Below are 18,323 nucleotides of genomic sequence, written 5' to 3'. Positions count from 1 at the left end.
TTACCCCTGCTGGAATGACTTGTGTGGCCTCCACCACCACCACCAGTGCTGCCTGCAGCACTGTCCCTGCCCCAGAGGATGACCACCCCACCCCACCCCACCAACTGAGGAGGGCAGGGAGAGGAGGCGGGTGCCTACAGTGTGAGGTAACAGGTTCGTGTTAGCAGGGCAGGTGGGAGGGCAAGAGGGAGTCACAGCCAACAGGACACTGGGACCGAAGCCTTGGACAACATCAACAGAGTCTTTGGGGCCTATGAACGGGTCCAGGGATGAAGATTCATGTGAGCTCCGCCTGCTGCTGAGGTCCATCGACACCCGCATGAGCCAAATTGCGGAGCTCTTGGGCCAGCTAGTGGCCCGGCCTGCGGCGCAACCAACACCTCCACCTCCCTCCGTTGTCCTGCAGGATGACAGTTCCACATCCTCTCCTGCGGGCACGGAGAGGGGGGACTCCTCAGACCCCACTGGCCCGCAGCAGAGGCACCCCCTACAAAACGATCAAGGGGCCGTCCAAAGAAATCCAAGGGAGGAACCCGTGGCAAAGCACCTGCCAAACGCCAGTCAAGGATAGGATAGGATAGGATGTACATTTGTAGAGCGCGAATTGCTGCCCGGAGGCGTCCAGGCGCTAAAGATTACCCATAATCCGCACAGAAGCCCAAGAGGGGAGAGAAGTGGACTTAGACTGAATGAAATAAAAAAGTTTTCAGTTGTTTTCGGAAGGCTGTGAGGTTAGAGTTTGCTCTAAGATGCAACGGGAGAGTGTTCCAAGCCCTGGCAGCATTATGGGAAAATGCTCTGCCTCCGGCTCTGTCTCTTTTAACTCTGGGGGCTGTTGCTAAAAAGGTCTGACTGGAGCGTAAGCTTCTGCTGGGCATATAATGGGAAATTAGGTCCCGCGTAATCCTAGGGCCAGTATTCCAGAAGGCCTGGTGAGCTATACACATAGCTTTAAACATGACTCTCTGGCGTACCGGTAGCCAATGAAGGGACGCCAGTCCGGACCTCACTGACTGTCTGCGGGGGAGGTCGAGTAGAATGCGTGCTGCGCAGTTCTGAACTGTCTAAAGCCTTCTTAGAGTGGATTCAGGAGCGCCAAGATAGAGTACATTATTAAAATCAAGGCGTGACTGAATTAAGCCTTGTACGGCCACTTGTTTGGCTTCCAGGGGGAGGAGAGGGAGAATTTTTATTAACATCCTCATGATTCCAAAACAGGTGGCTGAAAGTTTTATGGATTGAACGTTAAAGGACAGAGAACTGTCCAGCCAGACTCCAAGACTCTTAATGCTGTTTTTAGGAGTTGGGGGGGATCCCAGACTTGGCGGCCACATGGACGGAGGGAGGCTAGAAACCGAAGGGCCTAGGAGCATAAGCTCAGTTTTATCCCCATTCAGTTTTAAACATGATCGGGACATCCAGTTCTTCACTTCCTCCAGGCATTCTCTGAGCCCACCCCGAGCAGATGGATTGGCTGCCTGTGTCATAGAGACCACCAGCTGCGTGTCATCCGCATTTGAAATGATCTTAATTCCAAATGGGCGGACGACGTCAGCCAGCGGCCTCATGTACAGATTAAAGAGTGCAGGGCTCAGAGAGGAGCCCTGAGGGACTCCGCAGTTCAGAGGTTTGCTGGAGAACACAGACTCGCCTTCAAACACACGAAAAGATCTGTCCTCTAAGAAGGACTGGAACCAGGACCAGGCTTTATCCTTGATCCCGGCCTGGGATAAACGGTACCCAGCCATTATGGCAACCCTCTTCACTATTGCATTAACTTTGTTGACTGTCCTTCCCCACACTGCCTTCTTAATGGCATCCGTCTGTTGGACTGTGTCACCACATCAATGTGGTGACTACTCGATTGACTCATCTACCATCACTGGCAACTCATTGCTTCACTATTCACCTTTTCGTAAATATTCACTCCCCAGTCACATGTACCCATTTTAAATAAACACTCCTTACACACACATTTTGTTGTGTCTGCTCCATGTTTATTACTGGATGTGCAGTCTTAACAATGATTACAATGTACCTGGAGTACAGATTGTTCGTAGGCAAGGAGAGGCTGAAGGGACCTAGGAAAACACAACAGACCAATATTCACTAGTCAGGTGGTGGCATCACAGCCATCACACAACACTTGTAATCAGGTTACCTGAACATCCTGTATCTGTGCCAAACTACCCTGTCTCAGGAACATTGGCACCGAGCACTGAGTCAACAACAGGCTGCAGTCACAAAGCTCACATACACCTTTCCACCAACAACGAGATCAGCAGACAATGGCTCAGTTGTACATTGTCACTCACCTTCATGTAAAGTAGCGGTTGACGAGCTGTTGACGCAGGTCGACACCTTCCTCCTCTCCACTATCCTCGTCACTGGACAAGGGTTGGTTTGCAGGCTGGGGCCTTGGCTGCTTATCAGCAACAAGGAGCAGGGAGATCTCCTTGCGCAAGGCAAGGTTGTGGAGCATGCAGCATGCAACTACAATCTGACACACCTTTTTGGGCGAGTACATCAGTGCACGTCCAGTCTTGTCTAGGCAGCGGAAACGTGACTTCAGGAGACCGAAAGTACGCTCCACCACACGAAATAGGCATCATTGTAGCAGACTTCACCCCGGGTCCTGGGATTCCACAGTGGTCTCAGCAACCAAGGACGGTTGGGATATGCAGAATCACCTAGGTGCGAGATACACAGAGCAACTTTGTAATCTAACTGTGGCAGAGGACAGCATGTCACACACACAGCATGCTACCTGACTCTTCGTACTAACCCACAATCCATGCATGCTCCAGAAGCAGATTATCCATCAGCTGTTACGCATGATGTACGAGTCATGGGCCAAGCCAGGGAATTTGGCACAGACGTGTGAGATGATCATATCCGCCTGGCACACCACTTGCACATTGATGGAATGGAAATGCTTCCTGTTCCTGTAGATGTGCTCACGTGCCTGAGGTGGAACCAGGCCAACATGTGTGCAGTCAATGGCACCAACAACATTGGGGATGTGTCCAAGTACATGAAAGTCTCCCTTCACAGCCGCCAATTCATGCCTCCTGGGGAAACGGATATATCTGTCCTTGTAGATCATCATAGCGGACAGGACATCACATAGCACCATGCTGAACATAGGTTGCGACATCTCACCCATCAACTACAAGTTGGTGGTAAATACCGAATACCTTTAAAAAAGCAATAATTTGCTTTTTTCAAGGTGCCATGTGGCAGACATACATGCCCTTAGGGCATGTATGTGCGCCACATGTGCACACATGCACGATTCAGGGGTGCAACAGGGTGTCAATGTGACACCCTGCCACCCTTGAATATGCTCCCCCTATTACCGATTCGGTATTTACCGAATCGGTAATAGTGAACGGCTTCCCATTTATTCCTATGGGCCTCCAGGCCCATAGGAATGAATGGGAAAGTGATTCCTTATTACCGAATCGGTATTACTGATTCGGTAATAACGAATATGTCCGATTTGGTAATTCTTACCGAATTTTTAGCTACATATGAAATACCGATTCCTAAATACCGAATCGGTAAAATTCGGTATTTAGGAATCGGTATTTCATATTTACCTACATCGGGCCCAATGTGTTAAGGACTGCAAGCATTTAAGAATGTGATAATTAGGAATACTAATGTGTCCCTATTTGAGGCCCCTTGGGGTAATAGGTTCTCTCAATTGTTCTGTACAAAATGTGGACTTTAAGTATTGAGTGTGTACATTGTATATGCTACAGATTATTTGGAATTGGTGGGGTGTAAGTCACTATTGTCTTGGTTATCAACAGATATTTTCTGTTTCTGTACTTGTAGACTGTCAACTTTCCCATCTTGTGATATACGAATGTTAAGGGAGAATAATGGGGGAGATGCAAGGGTATCTTTTCGTCTCTTATGTGAATCATATCATGTTATACCTAAAACTACAAGAATTCTAGGATTGAGCTTGTTGGGAAATGGCCCTCTCTGAATGGTCACACCAAACCTTTTGCCTTCCTCCTTCTCTTCCTTTGACCTTGCTTTTGTTGGTTTTAGGACTCTTTCACTTTACCACTGCTAACCGGTGATAAAGTGCATGTGCTCTCTCCTATACACATGATAACATTGGCTCATACCCAATTGGCAAATTTAATTTACTGATAGGTTCCTGCAAAGTGAACTGCATGTGTCCAGGGCCTATAACTTTAATGTTACTAGTGGGCCTGCAGCACTGATTGTGCCACCCACTTAAGTAGCCCCCTAACCATGTTTCAGGCCTGCCACTGCAATGCCTGTGTGTGCAGTTTTAATTTGCCAAGTTGACTTTGCTAGACCTAAACCTTCCTTTTTAATACATATAAACCACACCTAAGGTAGATCCTGGACAGCCCAAGTGCAGGGTTCAGTGTATTTAAAAAGTAGGGCATGTACTTTTACGTTTTACATGTCTTGGTAGTGAAACCTCGTACTGCAAGGCCTGTTTCTCCCATAGGATAACATTGGAATTACCTTATTACACGTTATAAGTGTAATTCAAAATTGGAGAGATATAAGACCTTCAAGTCTGACGTGTATGGGATAACAGTAACCATAATAAATTACATTTATGTTAATCTGGTATCAAATGTAGAATGTTTTTAAGTAATAGTAAACAAAAACGTATATTTAGAATTTACACGTGTTCAGTTTTCTGCTTTTATAATATGCGAATTGTTGATATTTATTATCCTTGCTAGATAGGAAATATCATGTTTTTATAAAATTATGGAATTGTAATTGTAATATCCTTGTGAATATATCGCCACACGGTCCTCTTTATGTACCATCAGATTGAAAAGTAATGGGAACACTGAGTGTTTTAACTGCTCTTTTCGTCTGGGATGTCCAACTGTTGAAAGGGGAGGGGGGTTGGAGGGCGGAGTCATGGATACCCAACCCGGTTCTCCGTCCAGGCAAAATGAGGTTAGAAATTATAAATCTGCCCACGAAAAAAATATGCAATGTGTTCTACTAAACATCCGATCTCTAGGGAAACATAAATACCAGATCGAGGACATGATCCAAAGTACGAATACTGATATAATCGTTCTCACTGAGACATGGACAGATAATGCCTCATGCCCAGATTGGAATATAGCCTTGCCAAAAGGCTATGTAGTTACTTCGCAGGATAGGGAGGGGGGAAGAGGGGGGGGCATAGCCATCATTCATAGGGAGTATCTAAAATTGTGTGTAGACACGATCAGGGATCTCCCGGCAGAAGCCCTGCATTTTATCATTAATATTAACAATACTCTGAATTTTCAGGGTCTATTGATCTATCGCCCCCCTGGACCCAAGGCCCTATTTGCACAGACCTTAATGACTCATTTAGAATCTCAAACAGACTCTGCCCCGTTTATGATACTCAGGGATTTTAACTTTCATCTGGAACTTGTTGACAATTCAGATACAAGGAGATTACTTGATAACCTAGCTATCTTTGGATTTACCCAGCTGGTTTTAGAGCCCACCCATCAGGCTGGTCACATTTTAGATGGTATTTTTTCAAATAACCCTGAAATACCTGTGTCAAGAGTTGCACCTCTTCCATGGACAGACCACCATGCGGTCCATTTTAAGATCAGGGTCCCGCTGCTAACTCAGGAATCACAAGTAAAAACCAACTAAGGTAAAGTCCAGATGGTGGAATAAAGTTAACGCTGACGATCTGTTAGTAGCCCTCGGTCAAAGTCCTTTGTCGCTGGCTAAAGATAACAATGAGGCAGCCTCTGAGTTTAACAACTGGCTCCGGTCAGTGGCTGACCAGGTAGCCCCAGAAAAATGGTCTACTATCAGGAGACTTAAGCCTTCATCTCCTTGGTATAACCCACAACTGAAGATTCTAAAGGTGAAATGTCGAACAGCCGGCGGCAGGACTATGATAATGTCATGAAAACAAATTATAATTTTGCCCTTAAACAATATAAAGAGGCAATTATTGAGGCAAAAAAGCTGTTTTACACCACCAAAATTGAGGAAGCTGGAAATTCTCCCAGGGAGCTTTTTAAGACAGTAAATCTGCTTTCTAAATCACAGCTTGACAGTATTTTTCATCCTAATCAAATTACGTGCAATAAACTAGCAACATTCTTTCAGATTAAAGTCCAAGTTATCCATGATAACCTTTCTGAAGCTAGAATGGTCGCAGATAAGCTACTTTTATCACAGCCGACGGCAGAATTACCTGAGATGGAGTTAACCAGATTCCCAGCGATAAGTAAAGTTGAGGTCTGTAAACTGCTCCTCTCTATAAAATGCGGATCACCTAAAGACCCCTGTCCTGCTACGGTATTACACTCGGTTGCTAGTAGAATTGGCGACGAGCTAACGCCGCTAATTAATCAATTCCTGGAGTCTGGTAGCTACCCAGTAAGTTGGAAAAATGCCACGATCAGACCTATTTTTTTTAAAAACACTTTAGATCCTATGGAGCCTAAGAATTACCGGCCGATTGCGGGTCTGCCCATAATGGCCAAGATTCTAGAAAAGTCAATGAATAAGTTATTAATGGACTATCTGGATACTAATGATGTACTGCATCCAACTCAGCATGGTTTTCGACCTAACCACTCGACTGAATCAGCCTTGATTGTAGCTGCTGAAGAGATTCGGAGAACAATTGATCATGGGGGTAATGTAGTCCTTGTGTTGCTTGACCTGTCGGCAGCCTTCGACACCGTGAATCACACGGTGATGGCTCAGCGGCTACGGGATGCAGGGATTGGGGGTTCGGCTCTGTCCCTCCTATCCTCTTTTTTGGACGGGAGAGTACAGAGCCTGTATTGGGAGGGCCTGCAGTCAGAAAGCTTTCATCTGCCCTGTGGTGTCCCCCAGGGTTCTGCATTATCACCAACAATCTTCAATATCTATATGCTACCTCTGGCCAGTCTTATTAGGAAACATGGTTTTGCTTTTGTATCATATGCAGATGATTCCCAGCTCATAATCTCCATTGCTAAACATCCTGAGAATACAGCTGTCAGGTTTCACACCTGTTTAGAGGAGATTATGATCTGGATGAACCACAGCTTCCTAAAAATCAATACAGATAAGACAGACGTCATTGAATTCGGCCAGGGGCAACCCCGGTGGGACGCCTCTTGGTGGCCAACGACAGCTGGTGAATGTCCCAGTCCGGCTCCGAAGGTTAGAAATCTGGGAGTAATCTTTGATTGCCAATTAACTTTTTCTGCCCAGGTAAATAGCCTTACCTCCTCCTGCTTCTTTCTAATTAAAACCTTGAAGAAGATCTTTCCCTTTATTGGGATGGAACTACATAAGTCAGTGGTAGTAGCTCTCTTGCTATCCAAGTTAGACTATTGTAATGGCCTGCTATTGGGAATTAATAAATCCCAAATGAGCAGGCTACAATCATTACAAAATGCAGCCGCTAGATTACTCCTAAACATACCAAGAGGTAAATCTACCTCCGCTGGAATTCGAGCCTTACACTGGCTTCCTATCCAGCGTCGAGTTGAATTTAAAGCCTTATGTTTGGTCCACAAGGCTTTTTATGGTGGAGGAGCTAAGGCCATTCCAAGAATGTTTAGACCTTATACCCCTGCTCGCTCATTAAGATCCAGTACATTGGGACTTCTGCATACTGACAGGATTAGGAAGGCGAGATGGGATGGGAGAGCTTTCTCCCACTGCGCAGCGAAGCTTTGGAACTCATTGCCAACAACCATGCATTTTCAATCAAACAGACTAGTATTTAGGAAAGAATTGAAGACCTGGCTGTTTGCTATAACATAGGCGAATGATGCAGGCCGTAATACTTGTACTCACCTCAGCGCCAAGACGCCACGGCATTCGGGCGCTCTAGAAGCATATATCCTATCCTATCCTATCCTAATATCGCTGCACTTGTTTTGTTTTCTGCTGTGTAACCCTTTGATTACATTTAGTTGTTGAATCTACTGATAATTTTTGTTTTATTGCTTCTTCCCATGTTGTTTTAAGATTTAAAGAAGTGATTATAGAAAAATAATAATGGCCTAATCATGTTAACTGCTCTGATGCTCATGTGTTACACCCACATACTATTTAACCCGTAATACATTCATGGGCATATTTACTAAACGTTCATGCAACACAGTGCAGCAAGAAAAATTGTTGCGCTGTGTTGTGTGAATGGGAGAGAGCAGAAAGGAACCATATCTACTAATATGTGGTGCTCTTCGGCTCTCTACCTGCATTGGTGCACTTGAGGTTGCCTAGCGCCAGTGTAGGCACCCTTGCACCACGATCCAAGTTTGCCTGCATTACAGGCAGGATTGTTTTGTGCAGGAAGGGACACGATCCTTTACAAATACAATCACAATTTCCTCTTTTTATGCATGATGCAGAAGATGCATTCTGCATCAAACATAGAGAGAGAAACTAGCAGAATGAATCACATAGAAAGAGAAATAAACATATCTCCATGGTCGGGGTGGCATCCCATTTTGACGCAATACCAGGTTTACTGATTTCAGTAAATCTGGGATTGGTTGAAATTCCATGAATATATTCATGGGAACGCCCATGCTTTACCCATGGAACACCTACCACTACGAAATGTAATGAAACACAGTACAAGTCACTGTTTTTCGTTACATTTCTTTACAAAGTCACACAAGGTAGCGCAAATTGCCTCTTGTGTGGCTTTTTTAAATCTTGTATCACCTTCAACACACAGAGGCTTAGAAAATCTGGGCCACTGTATACCTTTGCTGACTCACTTTCTTTACATTTTATGTGAATGTCTACAGCAGTAAACATCAATGTGTGTATTTTATTATGTAGACAACATGTAAACACCAATGTGCAATCCGCAACAGTTAGGGTATTCTCAATTATGGGGGTTTACTGATCATTGGACGGACCGGGGTGAAATGCTATATCCTCCCTGTATAACGGATAACTGTACACCGTCATTACCTTTCCAGGCGATGAGTCTGCAAGTCCTGCTAGATAGAAGGACTCCCATGGATTCTCCTGGTCTTACCTCTTGGCTTCCAGATGTAGTGGTCTGATCAGACCCATCTCCCTCTCCCCGGGCTTTATGTGTTCCAGAGACCTCAAACTCATAGGCCATGAAGGCCCCTGGAATGGCTCAGTTAGAGGGACAAAGGACTGCAGTCGGGGTCAGTTCAGGCTATTAGAACATTACTATACTATCTTTCTACGTCAGTTGCCCTTTCGTAAACACTGTGGGGCAGATTTACGAGCTACCTGCGCCACAAGTACGCCACTTTTTGTGATTTACTGGAGGCGCTTTTCCCTACTCCATATTTACAAGGAGAGGAAAAGCCACCCTGCGTGACTTTTCTTGTCCTTGTAAATATGGTGCTTTCACACACAGCACTTTACGTGGAAGGGGCGTTCCATGGGTGTTACTGTGGGTGTTGCCACGTAACACACATGGAAGGAGACACATTTCCAGATTAACGAGTATTCGTAAATCTGGAAATGTGTGTCAGTGCTATGCCTCCGGAGGCGTAGCGAGGCGCAACATGTCATTTCTCCTCGTTTTTTCCTCTTTCAATGCGTGCTGCATTCTAGAGCACACATTGAAAGAGGAAAATGCCTGTGGTGATTGTTTTTGTGCAGGAAGGTGCCCCTTCCTGCACAAAAAAACAATCTCCCCATGACGCAGGCATCCTTACACCATGGTGCAAGGGTGCCTGCGCCGGCGCATGGCTGCAGTTTGTACGCCAGCGCAGGGGAGAGAACAGGAATGCAACATATTATTGTAAATATGCTACATTCCTGTGCTTTGGAAGTGCCGCAGCGTGGCACAGCCAAAGGGCTTGAATTGCCACGCTGCGGCACTTCCTTGTAGATCTGCCCCACCGGATTCCAGAAGAAACAGCTATTAAAGCAAAGGAGGGCTTGGGCGGCTGGAAATTATCAGATGTATGCGAACAACTCAACTGCCAAAGTCTAAATAGATACATGCTTCCTGACAAATGAAATTAGGTAAAATGGCACACCCATTCCATATCTATTATAGTGGTAAATAGTATCTCAGAGCAAATTAACCGATCAGTTTCTAAAATGTGTCCTAAATGTTTGCATTTCGTTTGTGTAGATTGTGAAATACTACTATTCGGGACATAAAGAAATGTTGATATTTCATTATGTTTTTGACAAATGTAACATAAAGCCAAATTGTATCTGCTTATGATTGGGTCTTATATTCATTTAATTCATTTTAAGGGAAAGGAAGAGAGTGTGACCTGGAAAAGCTCTACAAATGTGTCTCACCAGCACTTAGTAAGTGACTTAAAGAAATAAATGCGTATTACATGATTAAGAATGCATTATTTTAAATTGCTTAGAGGATGAGTTGTTCCAGAACTAGACACTTGACATGTTTCGTGCCATATTAAAAGTATTATACAATTTCTGCTACTTACACTTATTATGCTATATCTACTTTCCAATGTAATGTTGCTTGGTCACAGGGCCTAAGGAGTAAATGCAGGTCACTTATTGATTTCAGAGTCTATATGATGTGGTGAAAGACGGCCCTGCAGCTGTAGGGCAGAGACCGTATAATTACTAACCCTCTGTCGGAAACTGTGAGATAAAAATAAGGAAAGATAAGGAAATACGAAGGCAAAGTTCAAAACTAGATAAAACCACTGATATTGAAGGAATAAAAGAATAATAAACAAGAACAGGCACATTCATTTCAAGTTGCAATGTTTCTTGGATGAGGAGCCAGATGATCAACCTATCCCTGGCAGAACTTTCTTTTGTCTGAGTAGTTGAGAATGTGGTTGGCTGAATGCTTTGTGGTTTGCATGCCATCAGAGACTGATAACCCTGTGAATCCGGATTCGTACTGTGTTGAAGCCCGAAGCAGTTCTGACCCAGTAGTTTATGGTTGTCATGTACTGTGTAATGCTCTGTTGCTGTGTTGCTTAATAGTCAGCCTGATATATAATAGAATTCAATCAGAATCCCATTCTTCCATGACAGTTTAGGTGAATATTCAACTATTCTTTCTTTGGTCACCACGTGGATGAGGCAAAGCTTTGTCCATCATTGACTCCGAAGAACATCAGCTTTGTTTCATATACCAAGCTTTGTGGTGAAACGTTTCACTCGGTCTCTACCTCTTAGAGGTTGTTCTTTTGCTAGATCCTGACATCAAGTTTATTGTTCGATCGATGTTGTTCACTATATATTGTCAGTCTGCATTTCGGTAGTAATGTTTCTAGTTGGTGTATCAATTCACCAATAACTACACTTCACTTTAAAAGTCTGATACAAATGTTATTCAAAATTCTATTTACACTACTCAGTAGGCTACATTTCTAGATATACTATGGAACAATCGTTTTGACTTTCCTGCGGCATGAATGATGGTTCCTTTCCTACCATCACATTTCTTAAACCACTTTTATGTTGTGGAATACTTTAAAGCAGAGTTTCTGAAATAGTATGGAGACTGTGGCCCGATTGCGATGTCGGGCAGCGCTGGTCGGAGGCTTTTCGCGGGCCATGTTCGGTTTAAAATGTGACCTCCGTATTAGGATAATGGCAGTTGGAGTTTAAACCGGCGGGGTAATCAGACGTGGTTCCGACGGGCTCAAGGAGCCCAACAATCAGTCATAAACAGTCCATATCCATGTATAAAGCAAACACAAGGAGATGATGGACGGAGCGCTGAAACTTTTCAGACACTCGCTTCCAGTCACAGATCTGGGTTGAATCCATCATCGTTCTTTAGCTTACTTTCCCACCCCAGTTCAGACACAGCTATGTATCCATGTATAGTCATAAGCGCTGAATAGTCCCGCCTATCTGTGGGGACCCCAGAGAACGTTATCCAATATATGTAATGTAATGTAATATATAGTAATTATGCAGCCTAGGGGTAGGCTACAGTGGTCAGAGTTATTCATCTTGGAATGGCAAAAGGAGAGACTGCAATTACATATGCTCTCAGTACATGAACGTTTTGTAATGGCACAGAAAAAAGAACCTTCACAAACCCTTTTGCCCATAGGCAAAAGTATTTTTAGCTTCACTCAATGACTTTTGTCTTTCTCTGTGGAGCAAAGTATTTTTTCCTATAAATGCCATCTCTTTTCAACAAATGTCCTAGATGTGGCAACAAAAAAGCTAAAACAGACCCACACAAGGTCTGTATTATTTGTCTACCATCCTCTCACCTTCCTGCCTCTTATAACATCTGCAAGAGCTTCTCCAGATGTACCTTGCATGACAAGGATAATATTTGCCTGCAGGAAAGAGAAGAGAGGAGAAAACAAAAGCAGGTAGTGGGACCTCTGAGCAAGGGGGAGGTAACTCTTCCACCAGAGCTCTTCCCTTAACCTCCAGTGGATGTGGGAGGTCTGAGAGGCGTATCTGAGGCAGAAAACACTATTGGTCCCGATCAACGTCGAGGCGGTCGACGTCGAGAGGAGGTACGGCACCGACATGTTCGCCATCATCAAGAGCCACTTTGCACCGATGGCCAGCGCCGAGGCAGGTGTAGACGTCGAGGGATCACCGTCACCGAGAGGTAGGAGGTCGACGTCGACAGCTAAGGATCACAGCCTAAAAGAGCATGAGCGCAGCAGCGGATTCCTTGATTCTAGCCTCCCACAGTTACTGCAACAGGATTTTCTTCACTTTGACATGCATGGCTGCGATTGACATATCTGAAGCCAGACGCCCAGGTTACATCTGTAGAATTTTCCTTTTTCCGGTTCCACCCTCTTCAGCTCTCATGCTGACGATGAGATGGCAAGAACAAAAATGGAAATAGATACCTTAAAAGTGGTGGGATTAGAAAAATCCAAAGAACAGCAGTGTTCATTCCGCCCTTACCACTGACTTTTCCCCTCACAGAGGGTTCAAACCCCTCAAAGGCAGTCAAGCAGATCGCAACAATATTAGCGACCTTACCAGTCACAGCACAAGACACACAAAGGAGAGAACTCCCAAAAAGTTAACCAGGGAGCGCAACAACCCGCTGCAGCAAAACCCTGAATCCTCTCTTCCCCCTCTTCCAATACCCACTTCGGTAGAGTGAGGCATTACAAATTATCTAGCAGAGTGGCAACGCATAACAATAGATGCCCGGGTCTTGAATATTGTCAAACATGGCTATCATCTCAGATTCACTGCCCCACCACCATCCATTCCACCGAGGGCATCCATGTTTTGCCTCAAGGTCTTATAAGAGGAATTCAACACTCTCTGCCACAAGAAAACATTGGAACCAGTCCCTCAAAAGCAGCAAGGTCAAGGTATCTACTATAGACACTTCCTAGTGCAAGAGAAAGTCAGACAAGAGTTCAGGCCTATTCTTGACCTTCGCATCGCAAACAAGTGGATCAGGAAGGAAAAATTCAGGATGCTGGCTTTACAATAAATATATCCTCAACTTCAAAAGGGAGACTGGCTCTGTTCAATAGATCTACACAATGCTTATTTTCATATTCCTATCGCAAAGTCCCATCGAAAATTCCTCAGGGTCGTCGTAGGACAGAACCACTACCAATACACGGTTTTACAATTCAGCCTCAAATCAGCTCCCAGGACCTTTTCAAAATGTATGGCAGTGGTGGCAGCGCACCTTCGGAAACATAAAATCTTTGTAGAGCCCTATCAGGATGATTGGCAGATCAAGGCATCCACCTTCACAGAAGCCAAAGAACATTTCCTTTGGACGTGCGAGCTGCTACATCGCTTGGGTCTGCACGTCACTGTTCAAAAATCCACACCATTTCCAGTTGATATAATATATTACTTTGGAGCTACCTTCAATACTTTGCAGGAAAAGGTGTTTCCTTCAGAGGAACGATGGTTATCCATTCTCCGAAAATGTCTCAATCTTCAGCGGATAAGCCATACATCAGTACGCATAGTCTCCTCGCTCCTTGGCTGGATGACTCCCAATGCTTCCCTCCACATGAGCCGTCTCCAGGATTGCTTGGAGGACCAGTGGAACCAATTCTCAGGAAACTGGGAAGACAAGATCACCCTCTCAACTCTTGCAGTAGGATCTCTCCTGTGGTGCTGTCCCCAGAAAAATCTCCTGAGGGGAATGCCCTTTCTCCTCCAACCACTAACACAGACCAGTGTCACGGATGCCTCACTGCTCAGGTGGGAAGCCACATGGATCACCTACAGATACAAGGACTATGGTCCTCGAGAGAACAGACATATCAGATCAACCTCTGGAACTCTGAGCAGTACACCTGGCACTTGAGGCTTTTCATCCTTCATTCACAACCAACACCTTACTTGTTCAGATGGACAATACAACCACCATGTACTACCTGAACAAGCAGGGGGTCCAGAGCCCTGTCACAAGAATCTCATTCGATCTGGCACTTCTTCCTCGCCAGGAATCTAACGATGGAAGCTGCGGATTTGCCGGGGTGCAGGATATCCACGCAGATGTGCTCAGCAGGGTTGTTGCCGAAAACCACAATTGGGTGCTGAACGATGAAGTCGTACAAGATATCTTTAGCTTGTGGGGCATACCTTCTACAGATCTGTTTGCCACAGAGGAAAACAAAAATGCTGCTACTTCACCTCTAGATTTTACCATCCAAGGACACTACGGAATGCCCTATGGATAGACTGGTCGAACAAATCTCTTTACGCTTTTCCAACAATACCACTAATACCAGCAGTCCTGCACAAACTGGCATCCACGACAGCCAAAATGATTCTCATTGCTGCAGAATGGCCAAAACAACTAGGGTTCTGAGACCTCCTTCACCGGTCTATCCGTCCACATCTCAGACTGCCTTGCAGACCGGACCTTCTCACGAAGTTCAGAAGTTAACTGCTACACCCAGCCTTTCCTCCTTGAGTTTGGCAGCATGCCTCCTGATATAGTGTAGTATGGTCATCTAAATCTGCCTCAGGACTGTATAGACAATGGAGACGTTTTTGCATTTGGTGCTCCTCCAAACTGATCGATCCCACCTCTTGCCAGGAGGAAGTAATTCTCCTGTATCCATTACACCTTGCCAAATCTGGCCTTCAATACTCTTCAAGTAGAGTACACATATCTGCTCCCATGGCATACAGGAAAAGTCCTTCACAAATCTCTTTCTTTAGGATTCCAGTTAATAAAGATTTTCTAGAGGGGTTAAATAATATTTTCCCTCTAATTAGACACCCTTCACCTCCATGGAAGCTCAATGTAGTACTCTCTTGCCTAATGCTTCCTCCTTTTTGAACCCATTTACAAAGCTTCTTTACAGCATCTCACATGGAAAACTGCTTTCCTGGTGGTCATTACGTCAGCTAGGAGAGTTAGTGAGATACAGGCCCTTTGCACCCATGAGCCATATACAGTCTTCCACTCTTCCAAAGTAGTGCTGTGCACACATCCTAAGTTCCTCCCTAAAGTGGTCTCAGATTTCCACGTAAACCAGACTATTGATTTACCCCCGTTCTTTCCAAACCCTTTGTCTCCAGCGGAGAGAGCCCTCCACTCGCTGGAAATAAAAAGAGTATTAAAATTCTATTCGGACATGACCAAGGCCATTCGTAGCTCACAACAGCTGTTTATCAATTATTGACCAGTCCGCACAGGTTTAGCTACTTCTAAACAGTCAATCTCTAGGTGGATTGTCTCTTGCATTCTCTGCTGTTATCTGCTAGCCAACAAATCTCTTTCTGGTAGGCCCAAAGCTCATTCTACCGGAGGCAAGGCAGCTACTGCTGCATTCATGAGGAAAATTCCCTTAGTGGTTATTTGCAAGGCAGCTACTTGCAGAGCATCCCATATGTTCACTAGACACTACTGCCTGGACACAGAAGCTAGGGCAGATGCACAAGTAGGACAGGCATCCCTCAGAAACCTTTTTACTTAGGAGGGGGGGGGGGGTGAGCTTCCTATTCTATTCAACGCTTATGACTATACATGGAAATTCCCTACGAGAAAAGGTATAGTTTCCTGCCTGTAATTCCAGTTCTCTCATAGAGGTATTTCCATGAGAGTCATAGGCAGCCCTCCCTCCTCCTGGGTGGAGTAGACAGATAATTTCATGCTCCATTATTATTGTTTTAGTATAGCCCTCAAAAAGAACGTAGGTATCTGCCTCTGGCTGTGCATGATGGGGTGTTGGTGGTCTCTCTGCTCCTAAAGGCATAGCCTACTTTTTCTTCACTTATAATGGCAGCCTATGGGCTACATTGCCCTGCACTTCTTTATCTCTGTTTTCTCATAGCAAAAGGGTTTGTGAAGGTTCTTTTTTCTGTGCCATTATAGAAGGTTTATGTACTTAGAGCATATATAATTGCGTTCTCTCCTTTTGCCATTCCACGATGAAGAACTCTGACCCTAGAGGACTACCCCTAGACTGCATTATGACTTTCTTAAGTGACTTTTCAAGGCCTTCCAGAAGAAAGGTGAACTTCAGACCTCAAGAACTTATATTGGATAATATAAATATAAAGTGCTCCAGGGTCCCTGCAGATGGGCGGGACTATTCAACACTTATGACTATCATGGAAATACCCCAACGAGAGAACTGGATTTACAGGTAAGAAACTATACCTTCCTCACCGCACAGCAACATCGTAATCAGGGCGTGTGTATTTTTTCAAACTTCATTTGTTTTGATGCATGATTGGTTGGTCAGAAAGTGGGTTACTTCGTTAATAAGCATCACATATTTTTTTACCAGGCATCTCAGAACTTGATTTGTACTTGTTGTTTCTTGATAGGGAATTGCTTCTTCTCGATCTCCAATTATTAGCATCACTGAATTTTCTGTTTTCAACATTCTCTTCAATGTGATTCAGCCTCTTACCGGCATGATATGAGAGCATCAGTGGCCCCTAGAAAAGTTGAGCTTGAAGAATCCTTTGGGGATCCCAAATTTCGTCTGGCTGTGAGTGTTTCGTTCCAAACATGTGTAATCCAGTATTTTTCTCCATGCTGGTTCACATGTATTTACCACTTGACAAGATTCATAGAAAATAGTTCCAGCCTTCATCGCTATCTTTTGCTTCACCGCTTTTTGACTTTCACTGTCAGGAGACATTTGAGCTATATCAATGCAATCGATCAATTATTCAGTCAACTTTATTTTCAACAAATTAGTTAAATGGCACATCTCTTTTTTCGCCCATTCAGTAGCTTTTGCTAAAATCTGCAATTTTCATTCTATTGTTGTGTGGTTGGGCCATTGCCTCATACTTTTCATGCTACTTGTAAGTAACACATGAACAGCTTTTCTTCTGAAAGCACAAACACTTAGGACCCTCAGGAATGCTATGAAATATACAAGTCCACTGCAGTTATGATTCTTGCAATGCTCCCTGGTGTCAACATGTTATGTTATGTTATGTTGTATACTTGTAAAGCGCACAGCTGCCCCAGCAACGGGGCGTCCCGGCGCTGTAGACCGCTGGGGAACCCGTCCTGGCTATCCCTGTGAGATGGTCCCTTTCTGGGTATCTCCAAGGTGAAACCAGGCATCCCGGCGTCTGTGGGGGGCCGTTGTAGAGATGAGGCAAGATTAATGCCCAGAGTTGCCGAGTGTGTTCCTGGTTAGAGTAGGTACCGAGGCGAGAATTATCGAGTCCGTTTTGACCCTGGTCCACGACCCTGCCGCGTTGGGAATTGAACCCTGGTCCCTGGCCGATTCTCTGCTTACGGGTCTGCCGCCTCTAACCAGTGTAGATATGTCTTTCTCCTGACTGCTTTTAATTAACAACTATCGAAGAAATAGCTTTCTATTTCAGTAACAAGTTAGTCAATATGGTTGATGTTCAAGTTGGACCTCACAATCCCCCGAAGAATAGTTTGTTTATTCACAGTCCTGATTTTGTAACTCTCAATTGGATTATTGTTTGTTTCTTTTTGTGCCTGCCGTTCGCTTATAATTGATGGATGCTTTGTTCTTTACTTTTCAATCTGAAGTAGTATAATTTGCTAATTTACCAGTAACTTTCATTGCGAGACCAACATTGCATCATTAGAGTCCTTCATGCTCATCCTCAACCCCTACTGTACTACATCTAATTTTGACCAATGTTCTATTGCTTAGGAATTGCCAATATCAATTTGCAGATAATGTCCCAGATATCAGTGTACTCAGGGCTAGGCTGGGTGGAATTTAAATTACGCCGGTTTTATTCGCATAATTTCGGGAATTTCACGTTAGGCTTGTTTGTGAAATGCCTGAATGTCACTTTGCGTAGTTACACACCATTCACTGTGTACTATGACTGTGCCATACATAATAAAACAGAATGCAAGCCGCTATTGTTAGCGGTGCTTTTGAATTTTTGCT

At 44.4% G+C, this 18,323-nt stretch overlaps 1 protein-coding gene across 1 annotated transcript in view; it reads left to right on the top strand.

Annotated features, from left to right (window-relative positions):
* ASIC5 (acid sensing ion channel subunit family member 5) overlaps window positions 1-18,323 on the top strand; it is a 612,782-nt gene that overhangs the window by 435,606 nt on the left and 158,853 nt on the right. Inside the window, exon 7 of the mRNA XM_085641714.1 lies at window positions 10,255-10,311. Coding sequence (XP_085497840.1) covers window positions 10,255-10,311 — 57 coding nt within the window. The remainder of the gene's footprint in view (window positions 1-10,254; window positions 10,312-18,323) is intronic.

This window comes from Triturus cristatus, chromosome 2_2 (genome assembly GCF_964204655.1).
Source record: "Triturus cristatus chromosome 2_2, aTriCri1.1, whole genome shotgun sequence".
NCBI lineage: Eukaryota > Metazoa > Chordata > Amphibia > Caudata > Salamandridae > Triturus > Triturus cristatus.
Note: the sequence above shows the minus strand (reverse complement) of the source record. Positions and strands in the feature narration are given on the sequence as shown.